At 32.8% G+C, this 27,381-nt stretch overlaps 6 protein-coding genes across 6 annotated transcripts; 3 read left to right on the top strand and 3 right to left on the bottom strand.

Annotated features, from left to right (window-relative positions):
• Positions 1 to 4,839: 4,839 nt before the first annotated feature.
• On the bottom strand, positions 4,840 to 8,302 carry Tsp_04037 (mannose-6-phosphate isomerase). Its single transcript, XM_003374803.1, has 9 exons — positions 8,286 to 8,302; positions 8,039 to 8,108; positions 7,354 to 7,491; positions 6,205 to 6,414; positions 6,038 to 6,140; positions 5,764 to 5,939; positions 5,545 to 5,694; positions 5,091 to 5,225; positions 4,840 to 5,034 (listed from the first exon to the last, which is right to left on the bottom strand). The coding sequence occupies exons 1-9, from the start codon at positions 8,300 to 8,302 to the stop codon at positions 4,840 to 4,842; spliced, it is 1,194 nt and encodes a 397-aa protein (XP_003374851.1).
• A 1,245-nt stretch (positions 8,303 to 9,547) lies between these two features.
• Tsp_04036 (hypothetical protein) lies at positions 9,548 to 16,674 on the top strand. The gene is made up of 10 exons (XM_003374802.1): positions 9,548 to 9,691; positions 9,748 to 10,123; positions 11,791 to 11,898; positions 12,396 to 12,510; positions 12,593 to 12,729; positions 12,793 to 12,904; positions 13,431 to 13,822; positions 13,876 to 14,010; positions 14,063 to 14,380; positions 16,400 to 16,674. Exons 1-10 carry the CDS (start codon positions 9,548 to 9,550, stop codon positions 16,672 to 16,674), a joined length of 2,112 nt encoding a protein of 703 aa, XP_003374850.1.
• A 247-nt stretch (positions 16,675 to 16,921) lies between these two features.
• On the bottom strand, positions 16,922 to 17,577 carry Tsp_04035 (ribosomal protein L37a). The gene is made up of 4 exons (XM_003374801.1): positions 17,551 to 17,577; positions 17,431 to 17,501; positions 17,288 to 17,383; positions 16,922 to 17,117 (listed from the first exon to the last, which is right to left on the bottom strand). The coding sequence occupies exons 1-4, from the start codon at positions 17,575 to 17,577 to the stop codon at positions 16,922 to 16,924; spliced, it is 390 nt and encodes a 129-aa protein (XP_003374849.1).
• Positions 17,578 to 18,869: 1,292 nt separating this feature from the next.
• On the bottom strand, positions 18,870 to 19,479 carry Tsp_04034 (mannose-P-dolichol utilization defect 1 protein). Its single transcript, XM_003374800.1, has 3 exons — positions 19,308 to 19,479; positions 19,011 to 19,140; positions 18,870 to 18,951 (listed from the first exon to the last, which is right to left on the bottom strand). The coding sequence occupies exons 1-3, from the start codon at positions 19,477 to 19,479 to the stop codon at positions 18,870 to 18,872; spliced, it is 384 nt and encodes a 127-aa protein (XP_003374848.1).
• A 1,456-nt stretch (positions 19,480 to 20,935) lies between these two features.
• Positions 20,936 to 22,573, top strand: Tsp_04033 (homoprotocatechuate degradative operon transcriptional repressor, MarR family). The gene is made up of 2 exons (XM_003374799.1): positions 20,936 to 20,951; positions 22,359 to 22,573. The coding sequence occupies exons 1-2, from the start codon at positions 20,936 to 20,938 to the stop codon at positions 22,571 to 22,573; spliced, it is 231 nt and encodes a 76-aa protein (XP_003374847.1).
• Positions 22,574 to 24,069: 1,496 nt separating this feature from the next.
• Tsp_04032 (putative zinc finger protein ZIC 2) lies at positions 24,070 to 25,256 on the top strand. Its single transcript, XM_003374798.1, has 2 exons — positions 24,070 to 25,004; positions 25,100 to 25,256. The coding sequence occupies exons 1-2, from the start codon at positions 24,070 to 24,072 to the stop codon at positions 25,254 to 25,256; spliced, it is 1,092 nt and encodes a 363-aa protein (XP_003374846.1).
• The last annotated feature ends 2,125 nt before the right edge of the window (positions 25,257 to 27,381 follow it).

Below are 27,381 nucleotides of genomic sequence, written 5' to 3'. Positions count from 1 at the left end.
GTTCTACGTTAGCAAATACTTATATAATAATCGCTTCCCCATTTGAATAGCACACAATGAATGCCCTGGGCAGTGTTCATCATCAAATTACCATAAAGTTATTTCAGTGACCTGGAAATGGACATGTTTGCCGAGCGATAAGTAAACATACATAAAATTGTTTTCAAGAATTCAATAAAATTCATTTTACTGCAAGAGAAATTACATTCAATATGTTTTAAATAAAATATTTAAAATGTTTATGGAATACCAAACAAACCAAATGTTCTTGTTACTTTTCAAATTTGGAGAAATCAAATTATCAGTAAATATATCTGTCATATTGAACATATTGCAATTCAAGCTTCACTTAAAACTGCCAATGAAATGCAGTATATAAACATCTTTTCATAAACATGAACCGAAATGAAATTACACCGAAAAACATCTGACGACTGTGAAAGCTCATTTTCTTCTAATAATTTCTTTTGCAAACGTTTTCATTCATCTCCCACTTCAACAACGCAACGCTTTATTAAATAAAAGTAACTCCTTTATTATAATTTCAGATAGAATAGCAATGAACATGCTTCATTAAAATGGGAAAATTCAAAGAACGTCCAATTCTCAATGACCAGTCACTATTATAGCAATTTTTATGAAAATGAATTAATCAGTAGTCATATTAGAAAAGATACCTGAACATGTTCGTTGTATTTTTTATACTATATTTATCCAGAAATGCCCAATTAAAGCGCTATCAATATGGTACTTAAATATCACAAATCCTTCATTTTATAAAAATCAAGCATCACAGTTGAGACCGAAGTATGTTTTCCTCTAGAGCATTTTCATTTTACAAGACGCCTACGCTACACTAACAAACTGCTACGCCGTATATTCTAAAAATAATGACTAATGTGTAAGGAAATTGCGCATCTCTCCCTGAAACAGCTTAATTAACAAATTAATATAAAAATTTTTTAATTTTCGTAAAAATATTTTCCTCTGCTGATTCCCTGAAAATCAGAAATACAATACGATAGCGCATGAAATTTAACAATTTTGGAGAAAAGCAATTTTTATGAAAATAAAATTAATCAGAAGTTATATTAGAAAAGATACTTGTACATGTTCGTTGTATTTTTTATACTATATTTGTCCAGAAATGCCCAATTAAAGCGCTATCAATATGGTACTTTACCAGAGATATCTGTTCCAGCAATAATTCAAAAGCGTTTGATAAATGTGGATTAATACACATTTTTTTAAGTTTTATAATAAAATTATTGATTTCCTTCATTAAAAAATGTTCGAGTTTTAGCAACAATTGTTCCTGCGTTCCCTTTCATCCGTACAGCAACCTTGAATTGCCAAATTTTATAATTTACGCAATTTAATTGATAAATGAACGTTAGAAAATGATAAATATAGATAAGAATGATATTTCTTTAAAATTTGATACAATCTTACTTTAGTTTTTGATATAAAAGTGTACTTCACAAACAAGCCATTTTGGCGAATTTCTCACGAAATCAACGGTTGCATGTTATTGAAAATTTACGTATACCTAAGCTGGACAATATTATTTTCAATGATAAAGCATCCATTTATCAATACTGAGGCTGATATGAAATGTTTAACATTTCCTAAATTGAACTTATAAAGACATATCTCAAAAAGACTGGAATAAATGCTGAGCATAATCATAATAAATGCATAGAAGGTGTCACGTTTATTATTTCTATTTGCAATTTCTATATAAATTCCTCACAAACTGCTACATTTGCTATTCATTTCTGACGTAGCAACCAACTATTGTGAAGATAAATAAAACAGAATTCAAATGGCAACACTCTTGGTGTAAATGGAAAGCAAAAATAATAATGAACATTCTGATGAATTAAATGTATCACGTAATGACTGATTTTCAAACCAAAGAGAAACTTCCAATGAAGATTACAAAAAGTTCAGGCACTATTGAATAATAAGTAAAGATTGTTTTCGAAATTCATTTCATGTAATGTTATGAAATAATGAAGTACTTTGAAAAATACAAATTGAAAGTCTTCTAGTCAGGTAGATGAATTGGGGAGTAATAAATTCACATGTTGAGCTAAACAGTCGGAAAATTAAGGAAAAATTAGTTTTCTGATCTTGGAAAGCATTGCAAAAATACACGCAATTAGAAAACGTACTACATTTAAATATCACAAATCCTTCATTTTATAAAAATCAAGCATCACAGTTGAGACCGAAGTATGTTTTCCTCTAGAGCATTTTCATTTTACAAGACGCCTACGCTACACTAACAAACTGCTACGCCGTATATTCTAAAAATAATGACTAATGTGTAAGGAAATTGCGCATCTCTCCCTGAAACAGCTTAATTAACAAATTAATATAAAAATTTTTTAATTTTCGTAAAAATATTTTCCTCTGCTGATTCCTGAAAATCAGAAATACAATACGATAGCGCATGAAATTTAACAATTTTGGAGAAAAGCAATTTTTATGAAAATAAATTAATCAGAAGTTATATTAGAAAAGATACTTGTACATGTTCGTTGTATTTTTTATACTATATTTGTCCAGAAATGCCCAATTAAAGCGCTATCAATATGGTACTTTACCAGAGATATCTGTTCCAGCAATAATTCAAAAGCGTTTGATAAATGTGGATTAATACACATTTTTTTAAGTTTTATAATAAAATTATTGATTTCCTTCATTAAAAAATGTTCGAGTTTTAGCAACAATTGTTCCTGCGTTCCCTTTCATCCGTACAGCAACCTTGAATTGCCAAATTTTATAATTTACGCAATTTAATTGATAAATGAACGTTAGAAAATGATAAATATAGATAAGAATGATATTTCTTTAAAATTTGATACAATCTTACTTTAGTTTTTGATATAAAAGTGTACTTCACAAACAAGCCATTTTGGCGAATTTCTCACGAAATCAACGGTTGCATGTTATTGAAAATTTACGTATACCTAAGCTGGACAATATTATTTTCAATGATAAAGCATCCATTTATCAATACTGAGGCTGATATGAAATGTTTAACATTTCCTAAATTGAACTTATAAAGACATATCTCAAAAAGACTGGAATAAATGCTGAGCATAATCATAATAAATGCATAGAAGGTGTCACGTTTATTATTTCTATTTGCAATTTCTATATAAATTCCTCACAAACTGCTACATTTGCCATTTATTTCTGACCCAGCAATCAATTATTGTCAGGAAGAATGAATCGAAATTGAAATAGCCACTCATTTAGTATTAATGAAAAGCAAAAAGAATACTGAAAATTTTTATGATTTGAAATTTATGCGCGTAATAGTAAATCAAGTAAAAGTGGATAGATGAACCGTTTTTTTCACATTTCGGTTGGTTTTGAAATAACGTGTTTGAAATGTATTGAGATCTACATATGACGTAGTTACCGTATGAAGCGTAACTCCGTGGGAGCTCAAGCTTGAATTTGTTTTATTTCTAAATGCTGAATTATATTTTCAGTTGAAGAACGTTTGATTTTCATTTATCTAACTAGAATTCAATGCACAGTTAACGCTATTCTACTGTGTTGCGCCATGTCTGTGAACGCAATTGAAATATTTTCATGAGTTAATACTGCTTCCGAGAAATGATTTTGATTATAATCTCATTGCTATGATATAACAAGATGAAATTAAAATATTCGCTCAATTTCAGAAACTATACACATAGGAACGACTAATTATGTTGATGGACAGTGAATTCATGAATTCTATTTTAAAGAATACTTTTGAGCAGATACGAATTAACTGAAAAACGTGCAACTTACTTTAAAGGATGTCTGCTTTTCCATGTCGATCACTTTGTTGGGGCGTGTTCTGAATTACGTTTAAATATAAATACAATTCAAAAAGCGTAAATATGTTTATGGGTGGTCGTGCGGTTATCCAGTCGAAAGGCTATTGTTGCATCGCCGCACATCATTCGCATTCAATTACTTGAAATGAAGCGCAATATAAAACAAATAGCACGAATATACAAATATTGATTTCTACTAATTATTATGCAATAGGGTCATTCTGCATTAGCATATTAATATCATAATTGGCGTAAAGCGACTGAAAATTTAATTATATAATGAACTTCGGCATTAGTACTCTGTTCAACAACGCAACAGATATTCTTTATGTATACGAATTCGCCGTTTCATTAACCATAAGTTTTTCATCTATCCATTTGAAAAGAGTTGAAATCTTGCAAAAATGAAGAAAATATATCAAAAACAGAAACATATATTGAATACATGCATTAATACTTTGTTTCTCTGAACAATTTTTAAAACGTTTCTTCATTTATCAGCAAATATGCGGCGCCTGATTTGAATTTCGTTTGAGCGAATTTTCCATCCAATTCTAGATTCACATATAATTAAAGTTGACCATTTTCTTCCAATTTCAAAATATATTCATCACCTCCACAAATCATTCATCATCCAAAATATATTCATCCAATTTCAAAATATATCCATGCTTAACAGAGCTCTCCACCCAAAAGTGGTGCACCATATTTCCCGTTTTTCGGTCGCGATCGACAATAAATAATGTTCAGCCTCAAATGTAGTCATCTCTTTCTAAGAATTATACTGATAACCAGCAAACACTGTTCTCTTCAATTGACATAAAAAAGATTATCTATACTATGGAATTTCATTTTGGAACAAATGTATTGTTAGAAGAACAACAAATTTTTGAGATTATTTTCAGATAATTCACAACATATGCTTCTTTTAGTGAGACAAAATATGGCACGCTTTCTACTCTCTGCACAGACTAAGTAAGTAAACTAATAATATTCATTGCTTGCAAAATGCACGAAATGCAATGAACGGTGATTGCAATACGGATAAAGTGATATTTAAGTTGGCAGGTACTAATGCTGCAAAGCCAGATGTAAGCTTGCCCGATGCGAACGAAGCCTGACCCTCAAGCACTAGAAGTATACTGCAAACTGTCAAGGAAAGAAGATTGTATTCTCCAATGTGCTTTACCTGCACAAATTGTGTAATGATAAATTTTGTTCGTCGTTTTTCAAAATTTGACTTACTTCAATTTTGTGAACACAAAATTCTTTCACAGGTGGATCGTAGACTGTTAGAAATAAATCTTCTGAGTCAACTTTGCCGATCAGTTTAACTTTCTCCACTTCAACGCTTCTGTATGTCAGCATATTGCAAAGAGTCTGAATATCTTTGAATTTCGGTGTTAAACCTGCGCGTACAGTGTTATCTGAGCAGGCCATGCATTCTATGCAATCTGTAAAATTATTAAATTAATGACAGTATAAAATAAGTTAATATATAATTAATGTCAAGCATAGTAAATAGCTTATCAGTACAAAATTCAACACCACTCTTAATTTGCAATCAAAAAGTAATAAGCTGAAACACTTTTAATGCTGCGCATGCTGGGTTAAATATTTTAATAGAAATTAATTTCCAAAAAAAGTATTCATTACCTCCATACAGATATGCATGTGGTTCACCAGGACCGAGAAAAACTGCTTCGCCTGGTTGCAAGGTGAAATGATTGAAAAAAAATGGAGCCCAGCATCCCACATCACCAGGATAACTGCTGCTCAGCCGAGTCAGCAAGCTAACGCTCACCGTACCCAGAACAGCTTCAGCATTGTTCAATAGCAACCCCTTCGCCTGAAATAGAAATTCCACTGAAATGTAAGCTACTGATAATTCTAATAACACAACAAACATTGCCCTCACTCGTTCCATCAATCGGTCGAACTGCTTCTGAACGCTGTCACTGGACTGATTCATCAAAGCTGTGAAACATGCTTTGAGAGAATTTCTAAGCAGGTCCGTACAAACTCCACATCTGAACTGTTCTTGAAATTTCTCGACGTTGTTGCAGTGACATAATTCGACCAATTCTGGTATATCTGAAATGAAAATCTTGCAAAAAGAATAAAAGAAAACGTTAATTATGATCGAATTGAACCTTGAAAATTTTTCGAAATCTCTGCAAGCGGTCGAAAACTGCACAGTAGCTCAAACGAAGTCAACGCAATCGCCATTTCTGGTTTATGATTCGGATCCGGATAATTTTTCGGATCAGCTTCGTGCAGCAATTTTGCTTCATTCTGCAGGTAGAAAAAAAAATTAATCAAACTCTTATTCGAATAAAAGATAATCCACTTCTCTTACAGAGTGCGGGTGCACTTGAATAGACAATGCTTTATTAACAGAAAGAACTTTGAATAAAAATGGCAAATTGAGTACGTTGTGATCGTGATCAATCAATGGAATCAAACTTTCTCCAGCCAAATCAGGATGTTCAGCTAACCAATTGGCCAGAGGTTGCTGATCACCTGAATCAATTGTTGAAGGTCCTTTAGCATGTGTACCCATCCACAGCTATAATTCAAAAGCAAATAATCGAAACAATTTACACGAGTTGATTTAAAACGTGTACAAACAAATTAATTTCATAAAAAATAAACATAACAACACTTCACACTGAATTATCATCTACATCTAATAATGTACTTTTCATTTGCAAAATTAGAAACATATAACAATGAAATAATTTGCTCAAAATATTCAGAATAATACTTTATTTCCCTACAGTATTATGGGAATATTCTGTCTAACAAAAAATTACCTATTAATCTGCCTAGACTAGTGGAAAAATGAAAATAAAAACAAATCGGTAATTTATAAAACTGAGCTAACATCAAGCAAAAATGAAATATAAGCATTTTATACTGTTTCTTTTAATTCTTAATTGATAGCTGTGTGAAGCTGTTAAATAATAAACAATTTTTGCTTGTTTCCACTAAAATTTATATTCCATTTCCTTCAACAATAAATAACGTTCATCACTTTGTTTTTCTACTTCAGTGTTATTTTTATCAACATATTCAGTGATGTCTTTAATTATACTGAATAATATAGAAAATGGGTCAGTGCATAAAATGCACAAAGCATGAAAACGAACAAGTTCCGTGTTCTTATTGTTCAATAAAACCGCCTGTATTTAAAATGAACCATCTGTTTCTATTGTTGAAGAGAAAAAAAAATATATCACCAATTTACATTTCTTTATGATAAATAGTTTCAAATGCCAAACAACTCAGTTCGAATCTGATATGTATTTCAATGCGTAGATGAAAGCTTGAAAAGTTAAAAGCTAAATTATTGTACGATCAAATGAATAATTTCTATTTCTTATGATTTCTACATACATAAATTATTTACTTTCTTTCATTATTATAATAAACAGTTACGTAATGGGCATTTTAAAGATCAGATTCACTATCGAATATGTTTGTAAAATAAAGTAAACAATCTTACCTCGGCGTATGGCTGATCACGTGGCAAAGCTTTTTCGGGATGAATATTGGAGATCAACGTAAAAACTCTGCTGGCAGGTCCTTGCTTTCCCCATTCATAATTTTGATATGAACAGCGTAATTTGATCATCGATGAAGCCTAAAATGCTCAATTGAATTCAACAAAAATTTATATTTCACAAGAGACAACTTATCTAAAGTTGTAATCAGTTGACTTTAAAATATCAATTTTTCAAACATTTTACAAATCTTACTTTATTTTCAAACCTTTTCGCCAAGTAAATATCAACGCTTTTTCTGCACTTTTGCTATCATTAAAGCTAACTGCTATTGGAAAGATAATGTTGGAATAGCTCATGTTACAGTATGCAAAGCAACTTATTGACGGCAGGAATGAGCATGCTATTGTTTTAAATAGCAATATATGTAAAACATATTTTCGCAGAAGTAACAAACGTGTAAACTCTAAGATCTAGCAACTTTTTTTTATAAATAAAGCGCTTGATGCTTAATAAAAATTTGTTCACAAACTCGTCGTAGAATTTGTAACCAAATTTGATTTTTGCTTCAAATAATAGCATTTACAGGTAGGTAAATGTAATAATATGCTACGTCACAGGTGAAATGTTGAGAAATATTTCAAATAAGTGATCGCTTTAAAGCCCGTTGAAGTGAAGCTGCAAAACCTGCAACAGCTTGACGTTTTTATCTCTTTTGTTCACATTTGCAAAGTCCAAATTTCCCAATGTTCCAAAACTGAAAATTCATGAAAAGAAAGCATGTTTGTGCAACGTTGAATATTTGATGCAATTATTTTTCCTTCTGTTTAGTTATTTTTTAAATAATATGAAAAACAAATCTGAAAATTCTTATCCAGATTTACAACCTGCTTATTTTTATTATTTATTGACGTTTCGACGTTGAAGAAATTACTTATCTTTGTGCGTCATAGCAGAAATATGTGCAACAACAAGCGCAATATGAGCAGCATCAGGTGTTCATATTTGAATTTCATTTCATTTGCATTCGGCATTGTGAAAATTTATGTTTACATTTCAAAATTGTTATATTTGAATAAAGCGTAAGCTTGTAAAACAAATTTACAAAGCATGAAGAGCATCGATGAGTGTTACAATTAATGCTTTAAATAATTTTGCTTTTTTCAAAAAAAAATCTTATAAAATAAGACAAGAAGTAAAGTGACATGAAAACATAACTTTTCAAAAATAAGTTAAGCATGTCATTCAAAATAATAATATATGACCGTGACAGAGAGAAATTCTGTCTGTCGCCAGAATGACCTGTAAAAAAATTTTTTTTATTTTGAAATTGAGATCAATGCAAAATGTAAACAACTTTAATTAATTAAACTTTTGCAATTGTACAAATTTGAAAGGATATATGTTTATAATACAACTGAAGAACCCTCGAGTATTATTAATTTTATGCAAATTGAATATCCAATTATTCAATAAATATTTGTGAAATGCAAAATATATTCATGTTACATTGTTCGAAATAAAGATTAATTTTAGATTTTTTCCCTGTATGCTTGCTTATTATTAATTCTTAAAATTGAATTTTTAATTTAAAAACTGTGCAAATATTTTCAATTTTAATGTGATTAATTGTTTGTCTTCTACTGCTAATTGAAATGCTAATAATTGAAACGGCTAAACGGCATTTCAGTTGCTGCCTGAATTATGACACATGAATTTTATTTCCGCTGTCATTTATTAATTTTAAACTGCATGGTGGATCATGAAAATGGCGTCAGTTTTGACACCCATCGGTTCTAGGTCGAGCAGCATCTATGTTTTACAAAACTTGTCTTTAAAACGGCTTGTTTGTTATGTCATAGCAATTAGGAGTGACGTGGGAAACGTGCGGTCAGTTTTCAGGCTGAGAACCTTCGTCAACAACGGTCCCGCCCAACGAGTGCAATTGTTGAGAAAAAGAAAAGCTGGCTGCAAAATTGCACGTTGAATTACAAAAGCGCAGCGTGGCCCTTGTCGTGACAGTAACCTAGCTAGGACGAGGCCTTTGAATTAATTTGTCTTTGGTCGACATTAGGTATTCAGTGTTCCTAGCAGTGCCGTCCCAATGTCACCTAATTTCCACTTCAACCAACTACATAAACCAAACAACAAGCTTGCCACAGGATAATCAACTTGTACAGACGTTTGCTGCACAGGATGCATCTGATAAGCTATGGAATATTTGCAACCGTTTTGCTTACAAGCATTTCATGCCGTAGAACGCCTGCGGTTTTTGATCTCTTTTCCACAACAACTACAAATCCCAAGAAGCCCAGCAAACTGAAAACAGGCTCAAATGTGGTATACAGCAGAATTTGCTTGTAAAAGATTAACAACTTTTTGTTGCTTTATTTCAGCCAGCCGTGCCTGAAATTCGTCGAGCTGTCAGCCAACTTTCGTATCCAGCTAATTTAGAAATACGTGATAATTTTTTCCCTTCCCTTATGCAAGATAAAGCAGCTAACTGCTATTGGAAAGATAATGTTGGAAAGATGGTCAGCGAATCTACTGTAAACGATATTGGAGTACCCCTTTTGGCGCATGTTTGTTCAAAACCAACACAGTGCAAAAATCAGTGTCTTGAAATGCACGAAGATGGAGATATAGAAGTGTGCAATTATTTTACATGGTATCAAGAAAGCAGCACTGCAATGTTTTACTCACTTGAACCAAATAACGACTGGAAGCTTTACAAAAATGGAGAAGTCAACTCTTATGAATGGCATTGTGTTGGTAAATTTGACAGTATTTTTAATAAGTTACATTTTCAAATGGTTACAATCTCATAGTGAAACTTATGTTCATTTTAAAATTTTATAACTGAAGCATTAATTTGCATGTATTTTCTGTTTAATTTCTTGAATCTAGCCCACGTAATTAAGTTAATTAAGATTAAGCAACTTTTTAAGTTATAAATAATGCAGAAAAACCATTTTTTAATTTTGCATTAAAAAGTTTTTTTTGCAAAATGCAAAATACTATATACATATTTTAAAACACTTCTAATAGAATAAGCAGTTAATGTATAAGTGATGAGCAGGCAAAGAAAAAGTTACGAAGGTAATAATTGTTAATAAGGAGTGAAAATTTTGAAATTCACATCACTTGAACTTTTGTAATTAATTTTACATGGAAAACTGTAAACAGAGAATGGCTGTTCGTGGCATTGGAGACCCCAGCAAGTTATGAAAAATATTGAGAATTGTACACAATGCACTCATTTGACTACAGTATTTTGTCGTGACTTTGGCCACTGCCAACGCGTATGTGAAACTCTTTTCGAAGTGAGCAATACCATTATATACTTTAATAATCGGATTTTTTTACATAATAATAATTTTTTAATTATGAAATAAAATTTTTAGTGCAACTATTTTGTGATGTCCGCAAATGGAACTGAAGGTTACGGTCAAATGTACACTGTTCCGGAAGATTTAATGAAATCTAAAAATTACATGCATTCCAGAAGAAGAGACTCGTTTGAAATGAGATGCAAGAAAGGTTAAGTAGATTCTTTATTTGCGTGATCAAATTAGTAAATAATAAAATGTTAATATGAATATTCATTCTTTCTCTATTTAGCAAGCATAAATCTGACTGATAAATTTGCTAAACCAAATGATATGCAGAAATTGAAAGAAAGCTCAATTTTTGGTTCATTGGATTCGAGACGTCAGCTTGTTAACGTTATTCCTACAGCATAAGTGTGACAAAGTAGAGAGCTGCAATTCAATATGATGCATTTTATTGAAATAAAACGATCTCCGCCGTTGCATACAATTTTTCTGAACCAGATCAATCATTTGATTTGCTTTATCATCATTTAATTCTATCAAAGTTACTTATATATCTTTATGCTTTTATTAAAATTATGACAAAATAAAATGTTGCCAAAAACTGACTAGTATCTATTCTAAAGAATGATGAAACAGGATTGAGACATGCTAATCACGTGTAAGTCTTATAAAAATCAGAATACACTCTCATATTTAGATTCTCTTTAAAATTTCAAGATATTTTATCCGCGATCAGGTTAAATATTTTCAAGTACAAGTTAACTTTTCATGGGTATTTTAAAAAAGTATACGAAAAGTGTGCATTACCATTTGTGCAAGAATACAGCATTGCCTATATGAATAAAAGGAGTAAAATTAAAAAAAATTACTTATATTTAAAATTTTAAAAACATTCTTTCTTTTATTTGAACAATCGCATCTGATTGTAAATTTATAAAACTGGGCTCTACGTTGGCGGTAAATACTCATTTAATGTGTAATTCATATTTTATGCAATGAAAAGCGTTGAGAGGATCGACCTAAAAACATCTCACAACTTTCTACTATCGAGCAGGGGCGTTAGCATTGTTTAATACAAATGATGTTTTTAAATTATTTGCACAGCACGGACAAAAATAAGGGTCAAGTGTTTCATCTTTTTCAGCTTCTTCCCTCAATCGTATCTCACCTACGCATTCAATTATGCCGCCGGTATTACTTTGAACAAAACAAGTGAGTGATGTTCTAGGTTCTATTTTAAAAGCAAAACAACATCAAATTTCATTCTATTTCAACCTCTGCTTGCTCGCGTACCTATCACTGCTGCTGAATGCCAATCTGCTACTGATTGTGCCAATACGCTGACATGGGCAAAATTATGAAAATTTCTTCAACATTTTCACTGTGTATCACTGTCTTGTTCATTATAATAAAAGCTATTTCCTCTGAACAATCGCATAGTAAGAATTTCCATCCCTGTTTATACACAATGTAAATTCTGTTTGTGTTAGTTTGTGCAGTATTTTATTAAAATACCTACTTGTTACCTAACTTTGAAATATCTGACATATTATTACGTTTTACAAATCTTCCAGCTAATTAGCAAACTTTATAAATGGAATTGTAATGGCTAAATTTACACAGATAATCATTATTTTGCAAACTAGCAACCAGTATTTTGAGTTTCATCCATTAAAATGAGTTAAATGAATAATATGAATCATTTTTAGATTATTCGATGATTTTCGGTCTTTGCAATACAGACCAACTTAAAAGATCTCACTACAATGACTCTACGAAATATTTTGAATGTGAACCGTATTCTAAAGAAAATCAACAAGCATGGTTTGTCATTATATATAATAATAGTTTTCTGTTGTTGCTGTTTCGCATTATCATATGCTAATTTATGCTTATATATTTAAAGGAAGATACCAGATTTAGGACAATGGGTAGAAAAGCCATGTCGAGGCGATAACGAAGAGTTCGTCGAAAACGAACAACGCTGCGTAAAAGCACCAAAGCGTAAAAAGACAGGACGAGGACGTTGCTATCCACTGCCGAGTACTTAAAATTTTATAATAAGAAATTGAAATTAATATTTAATTATTTATGCTTAATTTTCAGACGAAAAATTTAGTCAAGAAGAGAATGGATTGTGTGATCTCAGTACGGCTGCTCTTCGAGAAAACCCAAATTCAGTGTCTACTTATTTCAAATGCATGCCATCATCGCGCCGGTAAAAAAACGTTTCACTTGTATTTATGTTCCCTTACTTATTAAACTTAGCATGCGCATAATGCAAACGAAAACCATTAAATGAAACAATGAAATAAGCCCGACAAGTAAAAAACTGATAGAAAAGTTTTTCAAGCAATAATTTCAAATATGATAATAGCGTTACAAAGTGGGAGAGGGTAGATTTTAAAAAGTCAGTATTTTAATTTTTGCACAAGTAGAATGCCTCTAAAATCACAATTTTTTCATTGTAAAATTATTTGCACGTTGCCTACCTAACAAAGTAGTCAAGGAGAAGACTTTATGAGAAAATAAAAAGTACAACCAAGCAAAACATTTGTAGTTTAGAACAACTCTTGCAGAAAAGAATTTGAGCTTAATATTCTGTCTCAATCTACTATATGAATGGGAAAAAATGAGCAAAAACTGCTTACTATTAGTTAGCTAATGATGTAATCTCATATGGCAGTGTTACTAGGTAGTTTAAGATAAGTCTTCATTTATGAGTATTTTTAAAATATTTTTAGGCGCCATTGTGGGTTTTGGGGCCGCAGACCGTGCTTTTCTGGTGGTCTTTTCAATATACTTCTTCAGCTTTGCATTAGCCCAACAGGTGCCTTTTCTAATTTTACAACTAATCAAATGCTATTTTACAAAGCGAAAACTTTTTTAGAAACGCAATACTGTCCATCCCCATTTGTAACTCTCAGTCCGTGTGCATCAATGGGTGGAGGATGCCCATCAGTGTCCGTCTGCATTCAAGGCTACTGTTGCATGCAACCAACGTATCCTATAGCCCCAATGCTTGGAGGACCTTACGGAACGCTTTACAATCAAATGCCACCGTTTGGCTATCCACCATATTCAAACATTCTTCCTTCTGTTCCGTCGGTTAATCTTGTTACAAGCATTAGTACAGGTGAAAAACGATTTTTCAGTAGCAAAGTATATGTGCAAAACTTGCATCTTCAGGAACTTCTGGCGTTTACGGTTGCCCTAATCAGATGATGTACATGGGTCCGTGTTCTCAGTCATGTGGTGGTGGTTCAGTATGCATATCTGGATCATGCTGCATGGACAGAAATCCCATGATTGGTGGAATGATTTGTAAGTAAATGAACGTTTTATTGCTTTGATAAACACCGTTTTCTTTGATCAGCTCCATATTATGCCAATAACCTGGCAGGATGCAATCCTCAACTTCCGTGTTGGAAAGGTTGTCCCCCGGGAATGACGTGTCAGGCGGGATTGTGCTGTGGTATTTCTTTATCTACTGGTGGTATTTCTGGAATGCCGTATTTTCCGCCGAGTACTTATTTTCCAAGCATGGGTCAGCCGTTTGGAAGCATTCCCTACAACCTGCCTCCCATTAATCCACTAAGTGCTACTGGAACTGCATCTGGATTAAGTCCATCTGGCATTCCTACATTCCCGTTTCTGCCTCGCTTTAATCAACGTACTCGCCTTCAACAACCACGTAATTAACATTTAAAAGCACAAGCAAACTATTTTGAGATTTCATTTTCGTAATCATTGATTGAGACAACTAATTTTTATTTTCAAAAAATCACTGCCATAGTTAAAAATGCAAATTAATTTCAAATTTTTCATTAATAAACAAAAAGTATTTTACTTATTATAATCATTATGTTGCCATACATTACATTCTGATTTTATCGTGTTAAATCATATCTTTGATGATTATCATTGATAACAAAGCTGATAATTTAATAATTGATAATAATCAGATTATTAAATACTGAAAAATGTATAAAAACAGCAATTCAGGCAAGGTTTATCTTTAAAGGTATTTGAGTTTCATGTATATATAACTTTGAACAAAGTTTAAAATAAAACATTAAATCTTTTTTCTACATGAACACTGAGTTAAAAGTTACATTTTTCATGTTATGAGCATGAAAGAACGAGTATAACTTTGTAATTGCATTTCTTAATATTTGTAGATTAATCCAGACAGATAAATAAAGAAAAATCAAAATACCGCAGCTCATAAGGCACTTTAATTTTCCTAGTATGCATTTTAATTTAATGAGGGAAAAATGCAAAAGCACTTTTGCAAACAAACATATTCGATAGTGAATCTGATCTTTAAATTGCCCATTACGTAACTGTTTATTATAATAATGAAAGAAAGTAAATAATTTATGTATGTAGAAATCATAAGAAATATAAATTATTTTTTTCAAAAAGTTTTTAAAATATTATTTTGCTTGCAAACTTATATGAAAATTAAGTTCTACTGATATCTTCCAAAGAAGTAACTTTTTTCTTTTTTTCAAGCCTTACTATCAAAACTTCATAACTGTAAAAATTTCTTCTTTTTTCTGAATTTAAATCACTCGTCTACTGTACGATTATCGATTAAATATAAGCTTAAAATAATTATTAGTTAACTTTTCTAGTTCAGTTATTTAAAATGTTTGGCTAATTAATATTTAAATTGCAAATTAAATCCACTTTGAATTTATTTCTGAAAGAACAACTCAGTAACATGAATAAAAATGCTGAAGTTTGTAGAATCAATATTTTAGCACCGAAAATTTTGGGAACAGAATACAAACGCTGTTGCGTATATCGCTTGTAAATAGTGTGCTTTGAAAATAATTTAATGAAAAAAATTTTTTAATTTAACTGTCACCGCTCATTTTACGTGTTCGACCGCTAAATGCAGTTGCATAACTAATAATGGGTGTAATGTTCGCTCAACAGGAAATGATGAAGATTTATAATTATAATAGATAATGTTTATTTGAATTTAAATTCAAATCATCGTAGATTGCTACTGAACAAACATACAAATCAGCAAAAGGTGCATATTGATTTTAAAATTCCTTTCATATAAAGATATTAAATAAGAGAAGACATGTTGAAAATGTTCTTATTGAATAAATATAATCTCAATTTTTAACTTTTTCAAATTTATAAAATGAATACTTTTGCTATAAAGTAGTTAGTTTATAAAAAAGAATAATAATTTCCTCTGATAAAGCATTGTAAAATGAGAGAATTTTTGGTTTTATCAAGTATTTTGCCATTATTACATGATTAAATAGTCAGTTCAATAAAAGAATCATCTGATAAATTTATAACTGATGAAAAAAGAGGAAATATTTGAATACTATGCATTTTTCAGTGGATATTGTTTTCTAAAATAAAGAAAAGTATACAAAGAAGAGTTATCATTATTTATGACAGTAAATTTGGAAATATATATTTCACATAAATTTTGAATGACCACTGCACAAATATTTTTTTTTCTTTCAACTTACGCAAACTGAGCATGAAATTTGAAATTGCCCAACATTCTCTTTTTAGACCTATGCTCTAGTGGTGAGTTATCAGTGCGAACATGCTCTGAAGTAAGTTTTCTTTGGAAAACTAATAAAAGAATTTTTTTTAAATAAATACTTTTTTATTTGTTCATTTGAGGGCTGTTCTGAGAATCAGCAGTGTGAGAATGGTTACTGTTGTTCAGTTCAGTTGCCCGTATGTCCATTAGGAGGCTTGGCACTGACGGATTGCAAGAGTGGGTGCAAGGCGAATTATGCTTGCTTCAAAAATGGCTGCTGTCCGTTGCCAAATTGCCCCAACGGACAGTTGCCAATTGATTGGTGCAGTGAAGACGGAAAATGCCCGGTAAATTATGTTTGCGTGAACAGAGTTTGCTGTCCTGTGGTTGCACATTCAGATTCTTCTTCAACTGAAGCTGTATCTTATTTTCTGAATCGTGTACGCGCGTTGACTTCATAGAGATAATGGAAACTTTCGACCATTTTACTCATAACAAAAATGACAATCAGTCTCCAATTTTTGAATGAGCATAGTGGAAATTTAAATAAAGAAAATGGTGCGTTTTAATTGAAAATAATACTAATTTTTTTTTCTATTTTCCATTTAATGAAATTGTAATATTTCCCAATGCCTAAGGTCAATGCGCCAGCGGCATGCTTGTGATCGATGTCTTACCAATACGACCCTGTCATTCTGTCGCTTTTGTTCAGCTTGTGCTAATTTCTTCTCGACAATCCAGTGTCAAGGTCTGTCGTATATTTTTCTCCTGGCCCGCTATTTGCCTCCTCATCTGACAGCTGTCCATTTGTTGAACGTTGCGCCCATTTGTGTTTGCAAAGTGCGAAACTGATTGACGGCCACAACCAATTGCAAAACGGAATTCACAATTTTTCCAACCAGTTCTTTTTGTAAAGCATAATTTTTATTACCGTTGCAAAAGGTCGCTCTGGACATTTCAATTATCGCCTTATAACATTACTAGCTGACTGGGTATATTGTTCTGGAAGATTTTCACTCAAGCGCACATTTTCAAAGACCCAGAAAATGAAAAAAAAAGCATTCTATTGACAACCCTTTTCTCTTGATACCAGTATCGCACATTATCCACTTACAATATTCACCAATACTGTCAAATACGCAGGCAAAAAATCTGAGTGACGTCAATTTTCTTCTATTTACATTTAAATAAATAAATAAATGAATTTGAAAAATTACTTTATATAAAATGTTACTTGTTGTTTCAATATAGTTTCCTTCGCTGAACAACAACAAAAGCTACAAACTCGCTAAAGTGTAAAACCTATTGTATATGTCTAATTAACTGTGAAAGGAAACAGTTCGATGATATCTGCTGAAGGTCATATTTAAAATTTCCGCAAAAAATTGACTTCCTTTGTCTGTTCTAATGTTCTGTTAGAAAAATTAATTAATCTTGCCAATAAGCAGCGTTGATTTTTTAAATTATGCTTTATTCAGTGTCCAAAATGAGATGATATTAATTTAAAAAAGAATACACAGTTACTAGCACTCCTAAAGATGATTGTTCAGTACTGAATAATTAGTATCTGAAACATCAAATTGAATTAAATCTAATCAATCAAATCAGTTTAAATAAAAAATTAAGTGCAAAATTAAATACAGTACAAGAATCAATAATCACGTGATCGAAGAGTAATCAAATCAGAACGCAGATCCCTAATTGCACAAAGTGATTAATAAAGATACAACTAGAGGGCCTGCAATTGCTTATCATATATTAATTAAAAGTAAAAAATGCTTTATTTATCATCAATAGCGTTGATAAGAAGGGGGCGACTTGGGCATTTTTGGGAAAAATGGGAAAAAATGTTATGCAACTCCCACAATGTCCATTCCCTGGATCCCAAATAAATCTTCTGGATAATATATCCGCTCCATCCGTATAAATTAGACTTATCAATGCCCATGTTTATCACATATGTTATAGTTCAAATGAAAAAATTTTTTATCATTTGATTTATAAAGTACCTCTTTCATAAAGAAAAATAAGACTACAAAAAGCAAATTCTTTATAATGGAAGAATATGTCAGTGATAAACCTAATTTTCATTAAAAAAAGAATTTCACATGAACAACAATTTCACTTCCAAATTTGAAAACAATGAAGTACTAAAATGAACATATATAGCTGAAGTCATGTTGTTAAAAACAAACATTTACAATGTGAAAGAAATGCACGCAATCATCAAATTCCGCATGACTTTGCAATAGTTCCGCTAGAATGACTTTGCAATAGCTGATATTGCACGACTGCTGAACTACTACATCAGCTCACCTCCACAAAAGCGTTCATTCGCGCAAGTTATCATCTTAGCTGACCAGATGTTGCATCATCCGGTCCGGACGCTTTCAAAGATGGTAACCACCGTGGGGTGTCGGCAAGTTAAACAATGCTTGGCGGACTGACGCAAAGGGAAGATCATGAAAAAAGCTTTTGTGGCTTCGAAGGACCAAAACGCAACCAATCTAATGATGACGAACGTCAAAGGCTATTGTAGTCTGATAATCTGGGTTAAGCGCTCGTTTAGCACTCGAGGCGTCAACAGCAATAGCTTTTTATGCTTGTACAATGGACCCTAGAATTTCCGAGTCACTTAATTGGCTATCTTGGATAGCTACAGAAAAACTGCTCGATCACAATGATGGCCAGCTGGCCAAACGGACACAAGGCAGGTGTTCGTTTTCAGCTTTTCGACCCTGATCTATTTAATGAAATTAAAACCTATGCACGAAATCTCCACCAACCCTGTTATTACAGGCTCAACGGGACGCCAAGCTGCTCTAAATCTGACGCAACCCGAAAAATCAAAATACTGCAAAAAGATCCCAAATTGATTTCACTGAAAGTCTTATTATTGCATGCTGCTGTTACCAGAAGGCATACAGCTTAAATTAGCCTCATTTTTATTAAAAGATTATCCGGATAGAGTTTAGACAAAATTCAGTCCAGTTCACGTTGAATTGCTGTTTAGATGTTGTCCATGTTGCTGTTTAGCATGGATGTAATTGAGAAAACAAGGAGAACAAGAAAATAGTCGAATCGAATACAAAACCACACTGAAAATAAACACACAAGCTGGGGACATCGATAATCAACGCTGTTAACGGTAAAGTGGAAAATTTACAATTTTTATTCCCAACCAAGTAAAATTTGCCCAACGGCGACTTGCATACAAGCAGGACCTGATTCCTTCCTAATTTTGACATCAGAACAATAGAATCCATGACAGAAAAAACAGGACTAAATTGAACACTAAAACTGATCGCTTGGTGAAGACACCAAATCTCAGCGGGATGCTTCCATTCTGTAGTTGCAGTGCCAATTGCGTGGCCCACTTGCAAACTGGCTCACATTTAGATCCGCTTCTGCACCTTGCAAGTGACAGCCAGTCTCACAGCATGGCTGCTCCTGCCTTACTGTAAATTGTGCCCAAAAACAGTTTGCTTGACGACGGGGATTCGTTTTCAATTACTTTGAAAATACCGACTGAACCCCTAATTTGGTGATGAATTAGTTTAATCATTTCAAATAATTTCCTTCAAATACAAATTATTGCTGAACTACGCATAGCTTTAAAATAACTTGCTCAATAAAACTGAGCAGCTAAGATCCCAACACCGTTAACAAGTTGGAGAAGCATAAAAAATGATCAAAGCGATTCAAAACATGTAATCCTATACGTGACGCAATGAGCAAATTATCAAAATCACTAATGTCAGAGATATTTCATAAAAATTATAAAAATTGCAATTAACTAGATTTTTTATCCGCTTGCTTGCTTTGCTTTTTTTTCATTTCTAATTTTTCTGATAAAGTGGATCTACAGTAAAACAAAATGCATAAAATAATCGTTTGAATTTCACATGAAACGTTGACGCATGCATGGCAAAACGCAAAAAAGATACCATTGGTTGGTGTTTGTAAGGTAAAACAAGTGAGTATTTAGGGGCTGTTTCACTACAAAATGCTAACAAGCTGGTGCCAAATGCTAAGAAAAGAAAACAAAACAGTCTATTAATTTTTTGGAATGGAGTCGAATTAAAGCTCGCCAGGGAACTACGCCTTGATCAGTGATGATTCGTTTTGTCTGGCCACCAACCGTGATTGTTAACAGAACTCAGTCAGCGGGTGGCTTTCAGCCACGGTCCGGCTTCGCAGATGGTCAATCTACTGAGCAACTGGCAAGAAAAGATGTCCAAGTAGCTTTGATTGTATACTTGTACAATGAACATAAAAGAAGCCCTATGAATGTCGGAAACGCTTGGTCTGTTATGCTTTTTATGCGGCATGTCAGTTTAGATTTATGAACGGAAATTTTCAATAGAAATTCAGTGGAATTCATGGTTCACATTATTTCCAAAATTGCAGTATTATGATTTTCACATTACGTTTTCTAATTGTACATAGTTAGAACTAAACGATTTGTTTATCACTCATAACAAGAAAATAATAATACATGCACATTAGCATATTAAAAATCTATGTTATTAATTTAGTGTTAACAGTAATCAGTTCTTAATAATTTTATCAGAAACCACAGTCAATCATTAATTATGAATTCAATTTTCAAATACAAAACAAAATATTGAAACGATTGCTGTTGAAACAGTTAAATTCAGTGAAGTGAAAATAAAATTGCATAATGAAAAGAATATGATGTACTATTTTCAGAAAACATTAATGCAAATCAGCAATGGTAAGCAAAGTAAATAAGCAGGGAATGATAATAGGATTGCCTAAGTTTAAAATCAGGCATAAAGGAGCAAATGAAATTCATCAGAAAGGCAAAATGCTTATTTCGACAATATTTTACATAATAGTGCAAAAACTTCAACAAATTGCAGTAAACAAAAAACAAAGATTCAGAGGAAAATAAATAATTGCCTGTTAACGACTTCTTTGCACATTTTAAATGAACAATTGCAAATCACATGCAGCCTTGCGATTAAGTAATTGAAACATATTTTGCAATACTGTCATCAATGACACTGTAACAGATTCACTATTTGCATCGTGCATTTTACCATCACAATTTATGAACATGAAAGTACTGTTATAAAATGGGATGAGAAATTATTCTTCTTATTTGGCTAAAATTTAAACAGAAGCACATACATGATAAAGTAAAAGTTTCTTTCACATATGACAATAGGTGTAGTAAGAACGGAGGTAAAAAACTGTATATTTATTTTGACTTTAATTCTAATTATTCAATTTGATTTTAAATATGAATATGAAGAAATATATGAGTGCTGTCAGTTGTTGTTGTCCGGTAGTTAAGCACTTTGTAATTCTACAAATTTTTTTTCATTTCTTATCTTTTTTAGCCATTTAAATTGTTGTATGAGTATTTTGTGCAATCATTTTTTTCCACGTCACTTTAGAATCATTTTCAAGTAGTATGCATCTTTTCAATTGCAAATCAAAAATGCAATTTGTTTTATAAATTGATATGAACATTGAAATTGAACTCTGCTAAACTGCATTTAAAGGAAAAAACAGAATGCTTCATTATGCAAAGTTTCGTTAGAAAACACAATGCATGTGCATAGCATATATGCAATTTCAGTAACGTTGTGCAATAGTGCATAATAGTTATAAGAAAATGTAGCACAAATTGCGTGTTTGATAATCCTTCTCGTACCCAGGTTGCTAAGACGCAAATAAGTAAACGTAAATCGGAAATGAAGCATAGCATGGGGTCACTGTTCCTGCCTGTCAATCGGAACCGCCTACCGCTATCAGCTAATGAATCTGATTGACTAGAAGCTAAGTAATATAAATCTGTGGCACCTGCTGAAATCAGTAGAAAATTTGCTCCTGTAAATAAAATGGATGACCAGTCGATTTGCCAAAACTGTCGCGTTCCCATAGGTATTTACGCAACTGAGACTTGAGTACGTCTTGCTACGCAATAGAATCTGATTTTGCTATGTGCCCAAAATCAGATTGACCTATGTTAAAACAATAGCTAATTGAACACTGCATTCTTTTTGCTAAACGGGCAGGTGCCGTACGGGGTCACTGAAACACAATGCATGCAGTAATATTAGCTAATGCGACCAATCTATGTCGGAAAGGCATTTTAATATATTGTGTGCAGCAAGCATCCGACCACAGTCAACACCTCTTGTGCTAAAGCATCGTTTAGCCTCGACTCAGTGGATAACAATGCACGCTGTAAGATTACTTACCCGCGCCCAAATGAACGACAAAGCACTGGAGCGCCGCCGAGTCTACGTCAAACTAACATCCACAATGGATGAGCATGTCAACTATTGTAGTCAAAGAATGGACAGTCACTGGTATGCTGACTGACCCCGACCCTCAACTTTTGCCGCTTGTGCGCCACTACTATTACTACTATTGCTACAACTGCTACTACTTCATTATCTCTGAAAAAATGACACTGCACAAGAATTTGATATCAAATCGAACCACCTGCAAGTTAGTCACTATGGAGCCATAACAAATGAAAAGAAGAAAAAAAACTAAAAAGTTACAACCACCATATCTCATAATAAAACAAGCATGCCTATGATGCACAGTAGAATATTCTTTACAATTACAATATTTTTTCATTAATAAATTATTATACCTATTTTTATAAAATTTTTTCATGAAATTAAAAATTTTTCAGTCACTTATTAAGTTCACTGCAGCAAACATGGAACATGCTTATACTTGATCAATAATGTTCATTGATATTTCACTTCAAGTGAAGCCAGTGTTAAGCAAACGGTATAAAATGACTTTTTCTTGACTTTTGCCTTTTTCGGTTGACTTCTGCACTACGGCCTGGATTATGATCAGAATGACCTCTTGACTTTTCCTTGTCAAGCTAGTTAGCCAGGTGAAGCGCATTATGCAAGCGCGCTAAATTCGAAAAGGCTAGGTCATCAGCAGAAACATTGCACGTAATGCATACTAATTTTCATTAATTTAGCTACTGTGAACATTATCCGCCTGCAGAAAGTGACACATTTGCTATCATTTTTATCATAGATGCGATCTCAGAATATTTCAGCATCACTCGCTTCGCCAAAATAAATAACGCCATATTTTGAAAAGAGCATTAGCGCATTGAAAAGAGCAATTTGCAATATATTATAGATGAAACAATTATTACGGTGAATACGATTTGTGAGTTTAATAGTTTAAAACAATAAACTAATATTCTGTTCAGTATTAAATAGTCTTTTCAACTTTAATTACAATTAAAAATACATTAAAAAAACATGTAACCAGCTTATATGATTGATGTGTTTGTTCAAACAGTGAATTGTTAGTTATTCAAATTTGACCTGTAATTTTTAATATACGAATGCTTTCAAATGATAGTTTTCAAAGCCACTATTCAATTGATATCTAAATTATTTAAATTTTATTTAAATATTCAATTGCTGCTAGCTTAAAAATGAAAACGTAATATGCTGAGTCAGGAACTTTCAAGTAAGTTAGAACAGAACAAAACCATGTAAAAGTAAAAGTGACGAAATTACTGCATTGATTTAATTCAACCTTTTCCCCCGATTTTTCTTTCCTGCACTTTAAAATAAGAGCAGTGAATTGAAAAACAAGCTCGCATTTGTGGATAGTTTTTCCGCATGGCGAAAGCCGTTTCCAGGCGATTCGCTGCTACAGTAAATGAACGACAGTGATTGGACAACAATGTCAGAAACTACCAATGGCCGTTAGCGCATCCGTGAGCCGTGAAAATAAACCTAGCGGGGAGTTTATTCTTGTCTGTCAGGACTCAGCAGGTCGACGAGCGCTAGCCGCTATCACATCGCTCGACTCGGACCGGAAATTCCATGTTGAACCCTTTCGACTCATTGCCACCGGCACCGGCAGCTTTCCAAGCTTTGTCCAGTACTGCGCCAGGAGCAGCTGCCAATTTTTGCACCACTTTTCAAGCTGCCGAAGCTTCGACGCCATTTGCGGCCGCCGCTGTTTATTACGGTGGCGGTGGCAATGAACAACTGCAGGGCGCCAATGCACACGGATTTTTGAAACGCGAGCCGAACGCTGTTGGTCAATATTCAGCAAGCTTTGCGCCAACCGAACGTCACGCATTTTTACAAAGTACCAGCGCCGATCCTCTAACCAGTGCGGTTCAGTTCCATGCTGAGCCAAGTAACCAAGCTCGACTTCCTTATTTGAACCCGCACGTTATTAGCTCTGAATCAGGAGCGCCCGCATCACCGCCATGTCAATTTGGTCAGTGGTCGACATGCCTGAAACTATCCTCAGACCCACGAGCACATTCGTTCATGTCAGCTGCAAGCAGTGCTTTTACAGGTCTGCAAAATTCTGCCCCCGCAGCAGTGCAGTTTCAACATCCGTACTGTCAAACTGGCGCCTTTTTACGCTATCTCAAGCATCAACAACAACAGCATCAGCATCAACAGCAGCAACAAATGATGCCTTGTATGGAAAAACCGGTGAAATGCATGTGGACTGATGCGACCACGGGCAGTCCGTGCTGTGAACGCATGTTTTCTAACATGTATGATATAGTCAGTCACTTGACAGTGGAACACGTTGGAACACAGGACAGTAATTATCATGTTTGCTTTTGGAAAAACTGTTCGCGGGCTGGCAAGCCATTCAAAGCTAAATACAAGCTTGTCAATCACATACGGGTTCACACTGGAGAAAAGCCATTCGCCTGTCCATTTTCTGGTTGTGGAAAGGTATTTGCCCGTAGCGAAAATTTAAAAATTCACAAGCGCACTCATACAGGCAAGTTAAACAATGAATTGTTCATTTGAAAAGATCACTGTTTTTAATTTTATTTACAGGTGAAAAGCCGTTCAAATGTGAGTTTGCAGGATGTGACAGACGATTTGCAAATAGCAGTGATCGCAAAAAACATTCACACGTGCACACCACTGATAAACCTTATTATTGTCGAGCTGATGGATGTGGAAAAAGTTATACTCATCCGTCATCACTTCGTAAACACATGAAAGTAAGTGATAAACAGTTCATAAAATAATTTATAATCATTGTAAAATGTATAGGTTAAAAATAATACTGTCTGAATATAACTGTAAGAAAGGAATATGTATTAAATATTTAAGGTTCATGGAAAATTTGTCCCTATGAATTGCAACAAAGAGCCGGTGGGTAGTAGTGGATCTTCACCAGTAGCTAGTGACGGTGAGTCGACTACTCCCAGCGTTCTTAAAGAAGAGCCGTCTCATCAGTTGGAACCACAAGTGCAAGATACAAATGACAGTCAACAACAGCAACAACAACAACAACAACATCAGCATCAGCAGCAGCAGCAACAACAACAACAACAACAACAACAACAACAACAACAGCAACTGCATCATCATCATCAAGCCGTACAACATCTTGGATTAAATTCACAAAATCCCAACCTGAGCGAGTGGTACGTTTGTCATTCGGGCGTGCCTCCCTTATTCAACTATGTAAATGGTGAGCAGCTGCGAAAAATTCAATCCATATGCTAAGCAACATCTTTACCAGTCAACATGTACATTTAGCGTTGACCGGTAATTATTAAACACTGTCCAGTTCCAAGCTTCGAAGACTACGTATCCGCGAGAGCAGATAAAAATGCCAGACAACCACGGACAACTGCAGTGGACAATGAACACACCTCATCAAAGCAGCTTTTTGACATTGTTTTTGCATCAATTAATTTAATTTACATATAATTTATATCCAGTGACAAAGTTCTTCACCTTTTAATTTATTTGTTACAAAATCTATGTGAAAAATTTTCTCACAAATAAAATTTAAACAACTGCCACTTTTTTAAAATAATTAAATATCTTAGTGTTCAGTTTATGTTAATAAGAAAAAGAAAAAAACATGGCATGAAGAATTTATATTCGTTAAGGTTTTATTTGTTGGTATTTTAAAGACGAATTAAAATAACAACGAGAAAACTGGCTTGAATAGTTTATCCATTGAAAATATTATAATACGAATGCATGCTGTTTTCATTGTTAGAAAATTTGTTATAATATAAAAGTAGTGTATGCTTTAAGTGAAGGTTTCCAAAAGAACTGCTTTAGATGTTTTCATGTTTTCAAATGAACTTAAAATGAAATTCTTAAATTGAAATTTAGGATCAGAATCCTCCATCCCATTACATTTTTCATGCATTATACTTTATAGAACAAAAAATATTTCATTTAGAATACTGTACCATTGGTGAAATAAACAAAAAAATGCATTGTTATTTGAAAAGAAAGAAAATTATGATAAATAGCTGTATTTATATTTTTCCCAAAAGAAAGTTCAACAAACAACGTCATTGGCCTTGTCAGACGTTTCATTTAGTAAAAAAATAATTTCATGTTATTTCAATTAAAGAAAAACAGCACAAAAAGGGTAGTTTTCAAAATGGAATATAAACTTGTTATTTAAATTAAAAGTGCCTTTTCTTGATTGATTGATAATTTAAAAATTCAAATAGTTGAACATTATCAAATTTTTAATTATTTATTATCATTAATGGGAGTACTTTCTTCGAAAAATATTGTTCACCTTTTGCACAAATGTGATAAAATCTAGGTAAACTTTTGTCCAGCAACATCAACGCAATTGATTACCTATATTTATGTAATGATGAAACACATATAGGTCAAATCAAAAACGGTCACCATATATGGTAGGTAGGTTTTTTTTCTTTAAATCTTATTGTAATTAGAGAATAAAAAATTTTAATCAATTTCAAAATTTTATGCATTTTAAATGGTGAAGTGCATTATTCGATAGTATGTTTTTTTTAATTTTACAATCACGCAGCTGAACAATTTTCCCTTTTTACAAAATTGATCGCTTGCTTGTTAGCCGATTAGGCGGAAGCTAAATGATAATCAATAATCGTTTAATAATTATTCATTGTATAATTTTCTTTTGGCAATTTGATCCATGATTGAAGTTGTTATTATTAGTGGGATCGTTTTTACTTGACCAATACAATCCACACAGAATAAAAGCAATGTGCTTACAAAAGATAAAAAATAATATTAATAAAAAAATATTCAAATGTCATTTACAAATGTTCATTCAACAAGTTGTAAAACAGAAAATTATCGTCGGCTCTTTTGAAGCATGTTGATGATTAAAAAAAATCATGT

Source organism: Trichinella spiralis (genome assembly GCF_000181795.1).
Source record: "Trichinella spiralis strain ISS 195 chromosome Unknown Scfld5, whole genome shotgun sequence".
NCBI lineage: Eukaryota > Metazoa > Nematoda > Enoplea > Trichinellida > Trichinellidae > Trichinella > Trichinella spiralis.
Note: the sequence above shows the minus strand (reverse complement) of the source record. Positions and strands in the feature narration are given on the sequence as shown.

What these genes read in the sequence shown, in the direction of transcription:
- Tsp_04037 (XM_003374803.1), bottom strand. An exon ending in GTGATCAGCCATACGCCGAG is followed by an intron (nt 6,415 to 7,353) that starts GTAAGATTGTTT and finishes TTTGAATTATAG; the next exon opens with CTGTGGATGGGTACACATGC. An exon ending in TCGACCGATTGATGGAACGA is followed by an intron (nt 5,695 to 5,763) that starts GTGAGGGCAATG and finishes TTTCTATTTCAG; the next exon opens with GCGAAGGGGTTGCTATTGAA.
- Tsp_04036 (XM_003374802.1), top strand. Translation starts at nt 9,548, where the DNA reads ATGCATCTGATAAGCTATGGAATATTTGCAACCGTTTTGCTTACAAGC. An exon ending in TGTTACAAGCATTAGTACAG is followed by an intron (nt 13,823 to 13,875) that starts GTGAAAAACGAT and finishes TTGCATCTTCAG; the next exon opens with GAACTTCTGGCGTTTACGGT. An exon ending in TACTCGCCTTCAACAACCAC is followed by an intron (nt 14,381 to 16,399) that starts GTAATTAACATT and finishes ACTGTTGTTCAG; the next exon opens with TTCAGTTGCCCGTATGTCCA.
- Tsp_04035 (XM_003374801.1), bottom strand. Translation starts at nt 17,577, where the DNA reads ATGACCTTCAGCAGATATCATCGAACT. An exon ending in TCAGCAGATATCATCGAACT is followed by an intron (nt 17,502 to 17,550) that starts GTTTCCTTTCAC and finishes TTTACACTTTAG; the next exon opens with CGAGTTTGTAGCTTTTGTTG. An exon ending in CAAGTAACATTTTATATAAA is followed by an intron (nt 17,384 to 17,430) that starts GTAATTTTTCAA and finishes TGTAAATAGAAG; the next exon opens with AAAATTGACGTCACTCAGAT.
- Tsp_04034 (XM_003374800.1), bottom strand. Translation starts at nt 19,479, where the DNA reads ATGGATTCTATTGTTCTGATGTCAAAATTAGGAAGGAATCAGGTCCTG. An exon ending in GTGTGTTTATTTTCAGTGTG is followed by an intron (nt 19,141 to 19,307) that starts GTTTTGTATTCG and finishes GGCTAATTTAAG; the next exon opens with CTGTATGCCTTCTGGTAACA. An exon ending in CTTGGCGTCCCGTTGAGCCT is followed by an intron (nt 18,952 to 19,010) that starts GTAATAACAGGG and finishes TAAATAGATCAG; the next exon opens with GGTCGAAAAGCTGAAAACGA.
- Tsp_04032 (XM_003374798.1), top strand. Translation starts at nt 24,070, where the DNA reads ATGTTGAACCCTTTCGACTCATTGCCACCGGCACCGGCAGCTTTCCAA. An exon ending in AAGCGCACTCATACAGGCAA is followed by an intron (nt 25,005 to 25,099) that starts GTTAAACAATGA and finishes AGGATGTGACAG; the next exon opens with ACGATTTGCAAATAGCAGTG.